The sequence below is a fragment of the Nansenia antarctica genome (assembly GCF_963989245.1).
Source record: "Nansenia antarctica genome assembly, chromosome: 1".
In the NCBI taxonomy this organism is placed as follows: domain Eukaryota; kingdom Metazoa; phylum Chordata; class Actinopteri; order Argentiniformes; family Microstomatidae; genus Nansenia; species Nansenia antarctica.
The window spans coordinates 3,089,573-3,107,866 of NC_137674.1; the positions used below are offsets into that span (position 1 = coordinate 3,089,573).

General features: G+C 43.6%; 1 protein-coding gene across 6 annotated transcripts in view; it reads left to right on the forward strand.

Moving 5' to 3' along the window:
• The first annotated feature begins 4,071 nt into the window (after positions 1-4,071).
• lrrfip2 (leucine rich repeat (in FLII) interacting protein 2) overlaps positions 4,072-18,294 on the forward strand; it is a 28,114-nt gene continuing 13,891 nt past the window's right edge. For 5 of the 6 annotated variants that reach the window (XM_080546336.1, XM_080546331.1, XM_080546333.1 and 2 more), the window contains exons 1-4: positions 4,072-4,211; positions 4,990-5,055; positions 6,290-6,449; positions 13,101-13,187. In XM_080546336.1, coding sequence (XP_080402462.1) covers positions 6,360-6,449; positions 13,101-13,187 — 177 coding nt within the window. In that variant the 5' untranslated portion in view covers positions 4,072-4,211; positions 4,990-5,055; positions 6,290-6,359. The remainder of the gene's footprint in view (positions 4,212-4,989; positions 5,056-6,289; positions 6,450-13,100; positions 13,188-18,294) is intronic. The other variant, XM_080546332.1, reaches the window with a different exon arrangement.

Here is an 18,294-nt window from a genome sequence, read left to right on the forward strand (position 1 = left end):
GTGTCTGATCGCTTCGCAAACCAACCCTCACAACATCCTTTGCCTTACCCATCAGCCTTGCCAGTATCTCCTCAGCCTGTTCATGCATTGGACATTTCTGCTTTCTCAGATAAGCTTTAGACATGTCAATCCAGTCCTGGACTGAACACTTATCAGAACTATCACCTCGGAACATTGGTGGTTCCCTGTCTGATGTTACATTCACAGTAACGCACGGAACCTCCTGTCTAACAACATTAGGATCAGTTACAGGATCTGGAGGCGATGTGCAGTTGAGGTGTGCACTGCTCATACTACTTGAGTGAACTACACCAGCTGAAATTAACTTGGTTACAATGGACTCGCCAATCTGAGCACCTAGCTGACCCATCATGTCTGAAAGGTGATGAAGAGCTTCAGTGTCATTAACACTGGGTGTGGATGTGGGAGGAGCCTCCCCTGTAAACTGTCCGACAGCAGCACAACCTGGGTCCTGACCTGACCCTGTGCCTCTACCACTGTCAGTAAACAACTGGGAACACCCCACCTCCCTACTATTGACAGCACTGTCAATGTCTATGACAGCACTGTCTGCTCTGCTCTGACATGCCCCCCATGCACCCCTCCCCATAGGCAACACTGGACTGGCAAAAATCTCATCATTAAAACCTGGCCTCTGAGCCATAGTGGTACAGACTTGCGTTGTGTAATATTACTGAATGAAAAAAAAAATAATAATAATAATGTTTAAAAAAAAATATAAAGTTACAGCAGGACATAAAAACCAAAACAATCAAAGCACTTTTTAAACTGATATAATCACAGACCTCAGACTGAATGACCATTTACTATAATACTCTGACCACACTTGATCTATCACACTAAGACCTGGCATCCACGCAGCATCCACGGAGATCGGCGTTCAGCTGATCTTGAGATCGACGTGTCACGGCACCAGTGTAACGATGGTCAAACAGCCAAACTTCTTTCATTTAATTCGTTTATTTGACCTGCAGAGAAGACATATAGAACACAATTCTTCTCTGGTCTGCTTGTGAATCCATTAAGGTGGCGGCCATGTTCTCACGCACCACCGCCTATGTACATTTCACATCAGGACAATTTGTTCACAGAAAGAACACAAACTTCCCTCAAACATTACAAATAACAATTACAAACAACATGTGGAGCGACATACCTGCAGAGAAGACATATAGAACACAATTCTTCTCTGGTCTGCTTGTGAATCTGCACGTTCAAAACAACATACAATAAATGTTCTGTTTCACATCATCACAATACATCACATCATCACAATACATGTAAAAACAAACAGCACAGTACTACACCAACACCTTCACCCTACATTACAAGATTCTCCATACAAACAACAAAACACGAGGAGCATTTCACATCACGCACATACCCATTAAGGTGGCGGCCATGTTCTGACGCACCACCGCAAGTACGGCAACAAGAGAAGGACAAAGAACGTGCAGACCTGCGGTACACCCAAACTCCAAAGGGGGGCTCCAACAACAACCAGGGCTGCTCAAAGCACGGCGAAACTCATCTACATTCACCACAGCTAAACATACATTCCCAACTCTGTTACACCTACATGGATGACAGACATTCCATTCCAGTGTCTGTTGAATTCCAACACAGGCACACCTCATTCTACTTAGTGGGTAGTGGTGGTCTAGTAGTGGATAGTGAGTTGGACTTGTGATCGGAAGGTTGTGAGTTCAAATCCCACCTGAAACCACACCACTACTAGTGTGCCCTTGAGTAAGGCACTTAGCCCTCAGTTACTCCAGGGGGAATGTCCCTGTAATTCATAATTGTAAATCGCTTTGGATTAAAAGCGTCTGCTAAATGGCAAAATTAAAATTAAATTATAGGTACTGATTAGGTGATCACCTGAACCAAATCTTATTTAACAAGGAGAAATATAAAAACCACTGCTGTGCACTACTGTTGCTCAATGCAAGATGTTTAGTGTGTGTGTCGTCGTCGTCGTCGTCCGTCCCCCCCTCCACGTTTTGATTGATAGGTGGTTGCTTGCGCTAAATTGACAGCCAGTGTGGCGCCCTCTAGTGGTTGTGGCCCTAAACCACAGAAATAGACTGCTTAGGCCTGCGGCTGGCCCTGGCAACAAGAACAGTGTTCAAGCACTCAGGCTATGCCACAACGCCCGGTAACGCCTCGTAAACTTCGGTTGAGAAAGCTGATAAAGTATCATATTATCTATTTAAAATATGACAAACAGAATCAAACAAAATGCAACGTTGTGGATTCTAAATGGTTGACAACCTGCATGTCATGTATACTTTGATACTATGCGCTCCGTGCCACATAGTGCTACCAATGTACTGTGATACTATGCGCTCCGTGCCACACATATATATATATATATATATATATATAATAATATAATAATATAATAATATAATAATATAATAATATAATAGTGCTACCAATGTGTCAATGTTTCTTTGTCTCAAGTGAGGGCCAGGAATCGTGCATGTAGGTTAGTCATATCTTGCAGTAATTTCTATAGTATCTCACTTGAAGTTAAGTAAATGTCCCTTTGGTTTATTATAGGCCTATGTTAATTTGGTAATTATATTATGATGTTACTCTTCCAATTAATAGGACAACTGAAAATATATGAAGTAAAATGCATAGTTTAATATGATCAGTATTAGCATAATGATCCTGCTGGCTGCACTGTAACCTCAGGCTGCTCTGGCCTGTAAATAGGACAAACATCATCTTCACTTGGTTTTAGCCACACCTTCTAAATTCTACTGAATTGTTTATTGTATGTGCTAGTTACATTTCATATTTGGTTCAAGCTTATTCCCTTTTGAAAAGGAGTATTGTAATTTATTCAAATGTTACTATGCATACACGCCTCTAAAGAAGAATTGTTTATTTGATCAGTCAGTTATGTTAATTCTCGTAAATTAGCCTACACCATAATTTTAAACATACATCTGATATTATCTACTGATAATACAACCAAAGTAGTGATCTGAATGTTTATTTATTAACCCTCGTTGATCCATCAGCAGGAAGAACACCGCTCTCGTTTTCACTTCTTATTTTAGTAGTAACATAGTATCTTCTTTTCAGTTCTTCTTTCCAGTTCTGGGCTGCTTTAAGCACCCAATGCAAGATTTTTCAAGTCTATTAATTGAAACCAGACTTTTTCCCAATTAATCACAGATTTCCTTAGCTGATGCAATACCCCCCAGGTTTGAGTGGGTGTTATTCCAGGCTGACATCACGTCACACCATTAAAAATGTACATTTTGATTAAAGGTTAGGGTTAGGTAAGGTTAGGGTACAGCCAATGGTAAAGGTAAGTTACGGGTTAAGGTTAGGGGTCTCACCCAAGGAATCTCACTTGATTTAGCATCGACAGTGGAGAGAATCACACCCTGATTACGCAGATGGAAAGGAAGCCTCAATTTCTCTCTCTTCCTTTTCTTTTCCCTCTTTTTCCTCCCTTTTCGTCTTCCCCCTTTCTTCCACTTTCTTCCCCCACCCACAGACGATTGTGCACCTTGCCTATCACACCCCACCGGTTTGCTGTACATACGGGCATTGCAGGAGTCACTACACTGCCTGCAACTGGCGATACGAGGAATCAACCAGGAATAAACTGGGAAGGAAGGGAGGGCAGGAGAGAGAGAGAGTGGTGGTGGAGGTGGAAGCTCCTCTGATAAAAACAGCTGTCAGTTGGAGGCACAGACACTCAAACAGTCAATCTGTAGTGTACCAAGGCGAAAGGAGAGTGCCATCATTTAGGAAATACCCAGTCGCCTTTTCTTGGGAAAGACAGATCGACGAGGAGAGACATTTCTGGGAAGCAGCGTGACGTGAGGAGAGGCAGCGTGACGTGAGGAGAAGCAGCGTGACGTGAGAGGCAGCGTGACGTGAGAAGCAGCGTGACGTGAGGAGAAGCAGCGTGACGTGAGGAGAGGCAGCGTGACGTGAGAGGCAGCGTGACGTGAGGAGGAGCAGCAGCAGCAGGGGTGTCAGTGTGCTGCTGTCACACACTGGGACTCTGGCTTAGCTTCAGCTAGCCTAGCCTGGCTAAACCAGCCTCCTGAATAAGGGACTGGACCTTCAAGGACATTGCTGGATTATTAAACCTCATTTGTATGTATTCGGTGGATCCCCAGGAAGGGTGAGAAGAGCCCGGCGACAGCTGACTAACTGTGAGTGTTCAGGGGGGGTTTGGGAACATGGGTGAATCAGCTCACTAGCAAGCTAATTAGCTATCTAGCTGATAGGTAGATATATATATCTATATATATAGTAGAAGGTTTAGATACCGTTTATATAGTCGTTATATAACCATGTAGGTTGTCTGGGGTTGGTTAACGTGAGCTAGTTAAGGAAGCAGGTGTTAGTAACTAGTTTGCTAGGAGCAGGACTCTAATTTCAACGTTAGCTTAGCCGCTTTGACAGTTGTTGCCTATGGCTGCGTTCGTAAACCAGCTCTGAGAGCGCCGGAGCGCCTGGGGGTGGACGTCATGAAGGGGACCGAGTCATTTGATTGGACAAGAGGCGTTCCATGAGTGCTGATCAGATTTCCAGAGCGTGTTTACGAACGCAGCCCTTAGTAGCTTGTCTCCATGGATATCTAAATGTGTAAGAGTTGGGTTTTGTCAACGTTAAACTATTGAAGCTAAAGCGTTACGTGTTAACATTTTAACGCCAGCTTTTTTCTCGTGACAATAAAGTGTTGAATTAGCCACATACAGTAAGTAAGTAAGTAAGTAAGTAAGTAAAGCTTTATTTATATAGCACCTTTCATACAAGAAATGCAGCTGAAAGTGCTTTACAACAGGAATAAGAACATAAAGTGAATAAAAAAACATATATAAAAACATATATAAAAACATATACAAGCATAGAATGAATATAAAAGCAGTGGGAAACAGTAAAAAGAAAAGGTAAAGATCTAACTTTCATATCCCTTTCATCATACAGGATCCGTGTATGGTTATAATACTATACTACCAAGGTGGGACAGTCTTCTTATCTGGGCGTTTTCAGGTAGGCAGTCATGGACCTGAGATAGGGTTGGTTGTAAGATTGTGTAGGACACACCACTTACCATCTTTACTTGTGGACTGTTTTGTGAAGTTAACTAGCCCTCTTTTAGTTTATTCTGTGGCTCCTATTCATCTTTTGGGGGGTCTTAAACTTGTGTTATTACCTGATCTTTCCTAGGGCCCAGAACAGGGTACAATACAACCACAATCAGTTTTATTTTAATAGAACACACCACTTAACCTACTTGTGGACTGTTTGTGAAGTTGAGTACTATAAATTAAGTCTTGAGTGGCCCTAACATACTAGAGATGCCTGTGCTGGGCTGGGACCTTTCTTACTGTACAAGCCTTAACTATGTTAATTGACCTTTTTAAAAAACATGTTTAATGTTACTCTAACAAATTAGTGTTTGTTTGAAAAAGACACACACGTGTGATATTACAGGCTTCATCTGGTCAGCAGGTCTACGCAGGTATAGAGAGAAGCGGTGCGTTCTTCCACAAACACTCACTGAAGCATTAGTAATATGCTTTATACTACAGAGGCTAGTCATAATATGTTCCAGGTCTGTGAGATGTGAGTGTGCATGTAGTCTTGTCAGGCTCAGGCTTTAGGCCAACTGCTGCTGGCTAGTTTCATTTAGTGTTTATACCTAAGCGCTTGTATAGCACCCATACATCAATGACCAAGGTTCTGTAGGAATGCCGAGAGGGGGAGTGTGTGTGTGTGTGTGTGTGTGTGTGTGTCTCTGTGTGTGTGTGTGTGTGTGTCTGTGTGTGTGTGTGTGTGTGTGTGTGTGTGTGTGTGTGTGCGCGCGTGCGCGTGCAAGAGAGGTGCTGGTGCTTGATCTTGTAGGCATGTTATAGGATTGGATGGATGTTATAAGAATTGTGCTAATTTAAACATGACATCTGCTTCAATTAGGATAGTTGATAGTGTAGTATGGCAGGCAGATCAATCTGTCATTCAGATCTAACTATACGTGTATCACCAGCCGTCACAGTACCCTTATTTATGGTAATTACAACCTTGTTTGATCGCTGATGCTGTCTGTGGTTAATGCAGTGCAGACTAGGCCTAGTGAGAATCACCTCTAGGCTACCATATTATCTTTGCTCTATGATATCATTGAGAAATAATGTAGGCTACTTTCAACCCCAGACATAATGTAATGAACCGTCGGCTATCGGGAGGCAGAATCACTCAGTATATTTTCTTCTTTTTCTTTCTCCAGAATTTCTTTCTGCTCCATTGCTTTGATTTGTGGTTAAACATCGCGGTGGGCCTCCAGTTCCGTTGAAGACATGGGGACTCCTGGGTCTGGCAGAAAGCGTACCCCTGTCAAGGACCGCTTTTCGGCTGAGGATGAAGCCTTGAGTAGCATTGCCCGGGAGGTAAGTAAACTTTCCACTGCAGACTCCCCCCCCCCCCCCTCATTTAGTTTATTCTGTGGTTCCTATTCATCTTTTGGGGGGTCTTAAACTTGCGTTATTACCTGATCTTTCCTAGAGCCCACAACAGGGTAAAAATAGAACCAGAATTAGTTGATTTATGAGGGGGATACAAGGTATTTTGAGTGAATTGCTCTGAGTGTAGGGCTCAAATAATATTGAACACCCAACTGAGGGGAAGGCAGCAAACGCCCCTCGGAGGCATACGGACACATGTCCACACATAGCTCTGCTTTGTCTCAAGACGGGCTCGTTATGTGGATATTCAGGTTCTGCTAGTGGAAGCTTGCAGCCCCAACAAGTGGAGACAGCTGGTTTGGACGAAAGTAGGGATTGCCTTGTAGCAATTTAGTCAAACATGGAGGGCAGGAGGAGAAAGGCAGGATGGCCTGTAATGACTTGTCTGGGATTATTGCTTTTTTTTTTTCTTCTCCTCAACTCCTCCACGTTTGTCATTCCTGTGCAGAGGCTGAGAAACTAGCCCTAGCACAGACTGTGCAGTATGTGGGACTGTTTGCAGTGTGGATATTGTTCACTGTGACTATTTGCAAAGAAATAACAACTTTTCAGTTGTATGTCCCAATTAGTAGGTAGCCTAATATGTGCTAACAGGACACAAGGAAAAAGGCTAGCTAATATTTTTTATTATTTTAGTCCTCTTCTACTGGCAGAAGTGTGAAATAATCAGGGCAACATGAGGAGCCCTTCGTTCTGGGGTGCTAGGCTAGGCTAGGCTAATACATCAGGCTTCACTTTCTTTCTTTGTAGTCATGCTGGCCTGTCATAGAAACATGAGTCATCTGTCCCACCCAGCGAAGTCCTATGAGTCATCGTGGTCTTTCTGGAGCGAACGAGCCAGAAGTAGAACTGTGTGAACTGGGTCCATGAGGCCTAACGCTAACCCTATCACACCACCCCACCCAAACAAAGCTCTGAAACACAGCAGCCCACTGCTGCCTCATGCTGTCTGTCCCCTTGCTAACATGGGAGAGTCTGCCTGCCTGTCTGTCTGTGCTTGGCACAGGGTCACAGTGGGACTGTGAATTTGAGCCTGCCCTGCACTATCACCACCCCATTTTGGAGGCCACTTGCATTACTGGGCAGTCAAGTCACTGTAAATACCAGCAGCTTGCTTGCAAATCTCGCACTGGACGATCACCTCGTATCCAGTTTACTTGTAAGGATCAAGATCCATGGGAGAACATGGTGGTGTTTGATCTAGGCACTTACTTACTTTGTCTTTCATTCACATTGGAAGTGAAAGCAAAAGGCTTTCACAGGCCACGTTCATCACAGTGCATAGGGTGACTGCCATGCTTGTTAATGAGTTGTAAAGCCATGCAGAGGAGCACAGGAGAGAATCGCTTAAAGCAATAGTTCACTGTTTTACAGTCAATGGATCCTTATCTTGAAAGTATTAGCCTACATGGGCCAAGAGGAACTGTAATCGATGGTTCAGGGTTATTTAAGTAGACACATCTAACTTTGAATTTCAGATGAACTCTCTGACTTGGTTGGAAGTTACTTTGAGGCCAATCCAAACATCAACATGCTCAAAACCACATACCGTAACTATGCATAATTAGATGATCACACAGTCCTTGCTTGTGAACACGTCCTAAAACTAAAGTTTGTTTACAAGCTAATGTAATCAAAGCCATGTAATCATTTACCCAGTAGCCTATGACATGACGATAGAGTGAATCCAATTCACAAATTATAAGTATTTACTTAGTGATCCTAAAACTGTTGTTTGTTATATCGAGTGGGCACTTCAACACTTAAACTTTCGTAACATGCAAAAAAACAACATCTGCAGTAGCTTCAACAACATCTGCAGTAGCTGCACATACTAACTTGATTTCGCACCGTCAAAGCACACAATGATTGACACGGCCTCAGGATCAGGCCTTTGCTTCTGTATGCTCTCAACATCACACGCTTGCTAGTAGGGCTGGGTATCGCCACTGATTTCCCAAAACGATTCGATTCCGATTCACCAGCTCAGTGAGCTCACGATTCGATTCGATTCACGATTCGATTCGATTCGATTCCGATTCGATCTAGTGACAATATACATTTTTTGCTTGAATATGAAAGAGATTCTCAGAACTAATGCTATAAATGGTTCAAGGAACCCTATAACATGTAGCATTGTTAAACATATCAATGTTTACATTAAGAATTGACTCCAAAGCAGTTACATGAATGTACTTTTTATTGGAACATAAATGAACATCATTGACCAACATTTTGCTAATCCAAAATGCACCCAGACATCTGACTTTAAGCCTGGTGGTGACTTGAGTGTCCCTGCCATCGCCATGTTTTTAGATTTTAGTGTTGAGACCTCTCGTTGCGTGAGATATGATAAATTCTTGTAGCGCGAGATCTCGTTGCGGGTTGAAGCTGCAAGCAAAAAATAAATAAATAAAAAAATAAATAAATCGATCTCGGGATTTATGAATCGATATATCGCTCATTCAATGAAGATCGATTCAGAATCGGGAAATCGATTTTTTGAACCCAGCCCTACTTGCTAGCAGTTTTGTGATTGGTCAGAATGTGCAGTGTGTCAATCAACTTTTGTTGATTCTCTGTTCTAGCCTAACGTAATGTTAAGTTGTGTAAGTTGGTCATGTGACCACTTGTATGAGTTTGTTCGATCATGTCCATAACTGTCTTGTGTTTCACACGTCATCTATTTTCAGTGTTTTATTTTCATGTTCTATTTTTGACAATCAAAAGATTGTGTGTGTTGAAGTTTCGACAGTGCAGGGTACAGCAATTGAGTTGTATCGGTTTGGGGGTAACGTGCGTTCTCACTGCAAACGAATCGCTCCATGGAGGGATTGCAAGCGGGCAGAGACCAACCTCTCTAGGCAGTCTCAGCCTGGTTGATTTGTTTCCGGAACAGCGTGCGATTGCTGTTTTCACATATTAGGCTATGCCCAAACGAGCCCATCTAGGGGGGAATGCTCCTGGTTTGGGAACAATAAACTAGGTGTGAATGAACTCTTAGATTTTAGTGAGTCACACTGCTGCGAGGTGTGGCATTGAATCAGGTGTGTGTTTTGCAAGAACTGAGGGGGGGCGGCGGGGGGGGGGGGGGGGTTGCTGTTATAGATGATGGAACTAAACCCAACTGCTAAGCGTTTTGTTCTCCTCTTTCTATTGGGTAAACAAAGGCTAAGTTTGGTCCAGACCTTCTGGGCTAAAGTGACATTATGGGTGGGAGTTTCCTTATCCAAACGACACACAGGTCCAGTTAGCAAAAACCTTGTGATCCTCACAACACTTTCACCAGAACTGAAACCTTCATGTTGACCGTGGTCTAAAGAAAACAGGCAAACAAATATATTGCACCTGGTGCAAACCTGTAGTATCACCAACTTGTGTTGAATTCATCGATTTTGAAATGTGACTTTTTCCACTTCAATGCACAAGGAAGTGTGCTTTGTGGACTGGTGTAATCTATAACCTCAAAAGGTCATCCTTTGTTTGAATAATAACATGTAGGCTCATTTTTTTTACCCTCAATAATGCAATACATCAATTGCACTTTGAGCTGCACTTTGAGGAGCACTTTGAGCTGCAACATTTGCAGGAAAAGCGCTATACAAATAAAAAGTTATTATTATTATTATTATTATTATTATTATTATTATTATTATCAAGGCCTATTAGTGGACTGTAGGTCTGCATTTATAAAATCATTTTGTTGTTCATTTTGCCTGGCTATCATCTACAGGACTGATGCTTATATAGATCTTTATAAAAGGTTATGATTGTGTACTGCAAAATGTTTGCAACAATAGATATTGGACGTCATAAGATGAGGTCCTAACATTTCCTGTTTCAAATGAGAAGATGTGATGATAGTTACCTGTTGTTTCCATGTTACCGTGCCCATATGGAAAACCATGATGGCCATTTTCTTCTTGCATTGTCTGTAATTAGGCCTATTTATTTTGCACACAGTGGAGTTGAGCTGGTATTATGTCAAAGACTAAAAATCACTAGACTAACAGGCCTATGTGAAAATATGCCACCAAAAAAATCCATGGGGGGGCCAACGTCACAATGTTCAAGATGCTGGTGTGTTTGTATTGTACAGAATAAGACTTGTAATGATTCGAGGGCTGGAGGAGGTGTGGATGATGGTGCACTTATCCTGCTGCTCAGATTACTTCTCCAGTCCCATGATGTGGTGCTGGAGGGCTGGGGGGCTGGAGGGCTGGAGGGCTGGGGGGCTGGGGGGCTGGAGGGGTGGGGGGCGGGGGGCTGGGGGGCTGGAGGGGTGGAGGGGTGGAGGGCTGGGGCCGGATGGCAAGGCTATAGATAGGACAGAGACTCAGGGCTCAGCTGTGCTGCTGTGCAGAGCCAGTCATACTGTCAGACAGCTCAACAGGTGCAGAGCCCAGGGTCCAGCCTTCTCTCTCTCCCTCCCTCCCTCCCTCTCTCTCTCTCCTCTCTCTCCCCCTCACTCTCTCCCTCCCTCTCTCTCTCTCTCCCTCCCCCTATCTATCTCTCTCCCTCTCCCTCCTTCCCTCTCGCTCTCCCTCTCCCTCATGCATTGACCAATTTGTTTTCTAATAGGCTATACAGTGGTCCTATTAAGACATTGATTATGTAAGCAAAGCAATTTAAGCTGTTTGATTGCTTGCCTCAACGTAATGATACACCGTGACAGAGTAAGTTAACTGACCTTTTTGAAAGTGACCACCTCCCAGATATGGCTGATGATGCAATCTGACAGATGCATTTGTGTGTGAAATATTCCCCTGTAAAATACAGCTCTCTCACCACAGAGACATTGATTTAAGACAATGTCCCTGCATGTTTTTCCAAAACAAAGGCGTGTTTCTGTTTTCTCATTGCGCGATTATTTCCATTCAACAGGAATAGCCCTACAGGCAACCACTCACTCTGGCAACACTGATAAGAATTTGCCGGAATGTTGACTATGTTCGTTTGAAATACTGGAGTGATGGACCATCTTTTTTTGTTCAGGACAAAGCAGCGTTTTCTTTTGAAATGCAATGCAAATACAAAAAAAAAAACGTAAACCAGTGCAAGGTGATTGTGTTTTAGAGCTTTGATGTTCTGTTATGAGCAAAGCTGTCAGTTTGAGTTCCTGAGAGATGAAGAGTGGTTTATGTAGGCTAGTTGGAGGCTCCTTCAGAGGTGGGTGGGGGGGAGGTGTGGCCTTCTTAAATTAGACACTGCTGCTGGGGCGCTTTGCTAAATTAGCCCTTATTCATTTCCTGCCTCTGTTGGGAATCATCCTCAACTGTACACAATCCTATCCATAATTGGAGGATAACATTCACTTTCAGATTCAGTTGTTATTGTCGATACATTTTGCTAACGAATGAAAATCGTGTGATCCATAATATATTCTGTGACTAATAATGAACACCACCAGACTAACTGTGAATGCTAGTTTATCTTCCCTGATTCCTCTTGTCAGTTTGTTTGTTCTCCCCTGTGAGGTCCTGAAATTAGCCTCCCCGCCGAAACTGATGGTTAGCACATGTTGTCGGAGACGAGGCATCTCAAGCACTCACTCACTCACTCAGTCAGGACAGTATTATAGAGCTGTGATTCATGGGTAAACTGCTCAAACAATGCATTACAGTAGGTCTCTGTCACAGAGCTCTCAAGAGAATAATAATAGTCTATTATACAGTGGTTTGATCAGCATTGTGATTGGCTCGGAGGTGTTTGAAGGCGTGATTTATTCGCTGATAGACTTTGCAGTAATATCCCTGTGCAAACACTCAAATTATTGAGATGTGTTTAGCACGTTACCTTGGCAACAGTGGTCATTTTGATAACTAGGCCTATAAATACTTTTTTTACTAGGCCTATAAATACGTCAATGTTTTCTTGTCACAATTCTTTGTTTTGTTTTGTAACTGTTGCATAACAGCAATAAAGAAGTTGAGGCAATGCTTAAGGGCGCTGTTCTCAGATGTGTTCTGAACAGGAGTTCTGAACATTGTGTTGCAGATAACCCTGTAGGCCTACTTTTAATGGTGCTTTCCCAGACACGGATTAAGCTTCCTTCTGGGCTAAAATAGTGTCTTCAATGGAGATTCTCAATTTTAAGCGTGAATTAGTCCTTAAACTGACCCTTTATAGCAAGCAGATGGTATTTCGCTCTCTGTGGTGCAGGTTAATCATACTCTTAGCCTGTTCTTATCATAAATGTAAATGATGTAGTAGGCTAATGTTTCTCAAAGGTAACATGCTTGATCTCTCGTCTTCAGGCAGCACTACATTTATTTGAGTTTCAGTTTAGAATTTCCTTGTTGGCATTTCATGCGATTTACATAGTTAGCATGATGCGTGTTAGAACAAAGTAAACAGCCTACTTGGTTGGTCTGGGTCTGGGAAATCGCTTGAGCTTTCTGATTATCATCTGTAATTCCCAGTGCTATGATGTGGTGTTGATACTGTTCATTGCGTCTGGTATCTTGTCCCCTTGCTGATGGTTTTGTCCCTCTCACACATTGGGTGTTTTCCTGGAGGAGGTTACCTGTCAGTTGACCTTCGCTCCTAACCACTGTCCTCATGTTCTGCCCACAGGCGGAGGCCAGGTTGGCTGCTAAGCGGGCGGCTCGGGCGGAGGCCAGGGATATCCGAATGAGAGAACTGGAACGACAACAGAAAGAGGTAAACAATACAACAATACATCAACAGTGATGCCTTTCTTCAGTACCTGCTGTCAGGGTTGTGACAGTTACTTGGTCATAGGGGGACAGCCATGAAAAAAACGGCCATGTCATAACCGTGATTTGAGAATTGTAACTGTTTCGTTTTTTATTTTCATAGACTGTAGACGTACTTTACCCCAATAGCAGGAGTGTTGTACATTCATGATTGTTAACACAAGGTAATGTTGCTCACTTTCAACTTCACTTTTGGTAACATTTTCACTTGTTGTGTGCATTTTCTTTTTTCGAAACACCTTGAAATCTGCAATTTGAGAGATTTCACCTGCATTCTTAAAAAAACAAACAGACATTTAAGCGAGCTGTTGTTCCCTGCGGTCCCCCGCGACATTAGCTTGTTGTGTCTGCCTCCAGAAACATGTTTCTCTTTATCACTGTATGACTATCACTGTATGACTGTATCACTGTATGACTATCACTGTATGACTGTATGACTGTATGACTGTATCACTGTACGACTGTATCAGTGGCATTTGTCAAATGTATTTGGGGGACCAATCAGAGGGGAGGACCTGCTTCCCACAGCCTATTTAAATATAAACAGTTGGAACTCAATCGTTATAACAATTATTTGCATGTCAATCGACCACTATCGAAAAGTCCATAACCGCCACAGCCCTACCTCCTGTATACAACCGCTGCATGTTCACAGATCAAATACAGATGTCCAGACTGTTCTCCAAATGGAGGTGTGCCAAGCAACCCAGAGGAGATGTTTTCCACTTGTTCACTTGTACTTTTCCCCAATCTTCACTATTTTCAATGTTATTGGTGTGTGTGTGTGTGTGTGTGTGTATGTGTGTGTCTCTGTGTGTGTCTCTCTGTGTGTGTCTGTGTGTGTGTGTGTGTGTGTGTGTGTGTGTGTCTCTGTGTGTGTCTCTGTGTGTGTCTCTCTGTGTGTGTCTCTGTGTGTGTCTGTGTGTGTGTCTGTGTATCTGTGTGTTCTCCTGGCCTCTCTCCCCCACCTCTGTTCTGTCCAGCTCTCTTCTCACCACCACTCATCATCATCAGCCAGCAGCACCAGGAAGTTTGGCTCGATCCACCAGTGGATGGTAGGCTGGAGGCTGGGGTAGCATGGGCCTTAGGCCTCCCCGAGCACTGCCTTCTCAGGATCTCACCTCACATAACAAACATGGTTCTGTAGAGTCTTTAACCTCTGACTGTGTGTGTGTGTGTGTGTGTGTGTGTGTGTGTGACTGTGTGTGTGTGTGCGCGTGTGTTTAGTTGGGCTTTGGCCTCTTGAGTAGGACGGCTGACATTAGTGGTCAGTCAGTCGGTTTGGTCTGTTCTGTTCTGTTAGGGCTTTGTGGAACGTATAGAGTGTGTGGGGGGGGTGAAGGGGTTTTGGTGTGTGGACAATACAACAGCATGTCGTTTGTCAAAGGAATTATGAAACCGGAGAATGCCACGCCCCCTCATCCTCTGATCCTGTGTGACGGAGAAGCTCCCCTAACAGTGTGATTCAGATGGATTAACGGACCTTCACAGCTTGTTTTGAGACGTTTTGGCTTTCTCGACTATTATATAACAGAGCATGGTTGTTGTTGAGTGGCCTGGGGTGTTCCAGTGGTCTAGCACCGCGGTCTACAGTGCACACATATGCCCATGTTGGCATGGGTTCTAATCCGGCCCATCATGCCCTGCTGACATGCCCTCTCTCCCTTCTTCTCCTTACTTTCCTGTTTGTCTTCACTATATCTGTCCAATATAATGAAAAATATGAGTGGGACTGCCCCACTCAGAAAAAAACTAACGTAAGAAAGAAAACAGAGCATGGTTGTGCAGTCGATTAGTTAGGATGACCTCACTGTTTCCCCTGGTTGTACCTTCTGCTGTCCTGCTCCATCTTCTCCAACCTTCTCCATCTTCTCCAACCTTCTCCATCTCCAGGCTGACTCAGATAAAGCTAGGCACTCGTACACTAGTAAATCATCATTGTCATCCAGCAGCAAACCATCATTGTCATCCAGCAGCAAACATCACCGGGTCTGTATCCCTCCACCCTCTCTCTCTGTCTATCCCTGGTGTCTTTCTCACCTTATCTTTTATTTCCTGACCTGATTTCTTGTCTTATTTTGTCTGTCCCTCCATGTTTCTCTCCCCTCGATTTCATTTTCCAGGGGCTGAATGATGATGTCATGTCGGTCCGTAGCAGTGGAAGCTATAGGGTGTGTACATTGTGTGTGTCTGTTGACAGGATGTCCTCTCGTTTATTGTAGTTGTGACTATTACTATTCATATGAGGGTAAAATTCATTGAAAATATCACACTGTACTTAAGCACGTTCGCTGACTGGATCAGTTAATTGTCAGACAATCATTAAATAGTTTTTATTGCGTCTTGTTCTGGTTCTGAAGTCCACCACTTCCTCATTGCGAGACCTGGGCAGCTCTCATAAAAGCCTTTCTGGAACCTCTCGCAGAAGAGACCTGGCGGTGCGTATGTGTGTGTGTGTGTGTGTGTGTGTGTGTGTGTGTGTGTGTATGTGTGTGTGTGTGTGTGTGTGTATGTGTGTGTGTGTGTGTGTGTGTGTGTGTGTGTTTGAAATTGTTATTGTTGTGGGAGTGATGAGAACGGACGGCCGTTTGTGGGGTTTTGGCCCTTTAAAATTCACATGAATGACAACGCATTAGAATGTGACACATAGTGATCATAACTCCTGTGAATCGTGTTCCCCTCCTCAGTCTGACGTCCTCTCCAGCAGCTCCTCTCTGAAGAGTTCCCGCTCCACTGTATGTAGGCGTGTGATGAGCATGAGCTGATTCAGTGTCTCTTATCTATCGTCGTTTTTTATTCGTCATAACTCCGTCAGCAGTGTTAGTGTAATTCTTTTAGAATAACAAAAAGCTTAAACACAGAATACTGCAGTAGTAGTTATTTATTGGACATTGAGTCTGACACGGGACACACATGCAAGTCTGCCGATCTCCAGATGTCTGTAGGTATGCCTGAGCAAAACCACAAGTTAAAGTTACTGTATTAGAACTGTTCACCCCCAGTGAAGCTCTTAAGCTAAATAGAATGTTGAATATTGTCAAGAAATCACCTGATTTGACAGACAGGGCCACACATCCCACACCCATGAGGAAAAAGCTTATTTCTCAAAAGTTTGTTAGCTTTAATACCATGAACTTTACAGCCAACCTTCAAGCTACATTTTATGTAAAGAGTGACATTAGTCAATTAGTTCTGTAATAAAAGCTTATAGGAGTAAGCCAAGATATGTGCTTTGCTTTGGTAGAGCATAGGTAAGCCAATGTCTCCCCTGTCCTCTGCCCTGCCAGAGCTCTGTGTACGGCGACCTGCACAGCCATAAGAAGGCTCCGGTATCCAGTAGCTCCAGGAAAGAATTGCTGGTCAGTGTGTTGTGCTTTCTCTGTGCTTGATCTCAGGGCTTCAGTGTCTAACCTGTATGGAGGCAGTGTGGTGGTAGTAGAGTCAGCGGTATAGTCTGAAGCGTTGGGTAGCTGCTAGCGCAATAACCTTTTTGACTCTTAAATTGTAGTTTGTGTTTGATCTAGCCTACAGTATTGCCTAAGTTATCTGTAGTAGATAGGCTATAAGTAACCCTTTTACGTGCCGGACCAGGCGATGTTCATGCTTCTGTTCACACCTGAGCCTTCCCTGTCAATTCCATGGAATCACACAAGGTCCTGACCAGGGAAAATGCCTGAGCGAATTCCCCTGTAAATCTGGTTCACACATGCCCCTTAACCAGGTAAATTCCATGGAATTGACTGGGAAAGCTCTTATGTGTGAATGGGGGTTGAGTCTAAACTGTGCTCTGTGATACTTGTGAACTCAGAAATGACAGAGGTAGAGGTTTGAATGGCAAGGCATCTACAGTTTGACCCTGATCACTGATGTCTCTCTCTGTGTGGTCACGCTGTGTGTTCCGGCTCTTCCAGACTGGATTGTACCACTACAGCAGCCCAAAGACCACCAAACCTCCTCCTCCTCCTCCCACCACTTCATCCTATCTGCCACGGGTTTGTCCGCCTCTCAGTCCAACTCCTGTCATTAGTTAGTAGTTAGCAGGGCTCGTCCCCGAATAGTCGTTTGGTCGGTCCGGAGAATCCTTGGTTGTATCCGTTTTTGTTTGGTCACATCATCGCAGGGTAGAAAAAAAATTACCTCACAAAATGTTTTTAATCATCTACTAATTAACCACAGGAATATTTGTGTGTCCCAAAAAAATGTAACGCATATTACATAACACAACATAATTACACATAATAAGATCACATAACACAACCAACTCTTCACGATAACCCAATATTGGCCCGCAGTTGGGTATCAGTGTCTTATTCACACTCTCAAGTGTATTTCACAGTCTCTGCTGCCCAGATATACTTTGGGAGGTCTGTGCACTAGTCCACCTCTTGTCTTAAACTGAGCTGAACAAAGAGAATGATGTCCACAGCAGAGGTAGCTGTATTCTGCTATTTCCTTATAGGCTTATGGTTGCAGTAAACCTATTATGCTCTTTTTCCACAAGTTAATGTAGGTCTCTGGGGTCCCCAAAACATGTCATGGACGTTTTTGGTTGAAAATACCACCCATATTTTAATCTAAAGGCATTGTAGCATGCCTCTATACCCCTCTGTTCCAGTCCCTTTCTCACTGTTTTTGTGTCTGTCGCCTCTTCTCCCCCACGCTCCACTCCTGAGGCTAGTTAGCTAACGTCCTGTAGTTTGGTGCTTAGCTAGCTAACCCAGTTTACTCATATTGCCTATTTGGAGGGCATTTCTAAACTCCCATCTTTCATGATAGGTATGTTTGGTGTCATCAAAACGTATGCAGAACGTGTGCTTCCTTACTGATGTTATGTAAAACCTAACCTGTCACACACTTCCCCACCCCCCTCCCCCTTTATAGCCAACCTCCTCATGCTCCACCGCGGCCGGCTCAGCGCTGACGCGCAGCTACAGCCTGGTCAGTGTCACTCAGCAGCATCTCTGCATGCCTCCAGCTTCAAAGTAGTCAGACCTCCTAGTCCCCTGGTACATATTATGATAAGACGGGCAGGGTTCTTCCAGGCCATTTAT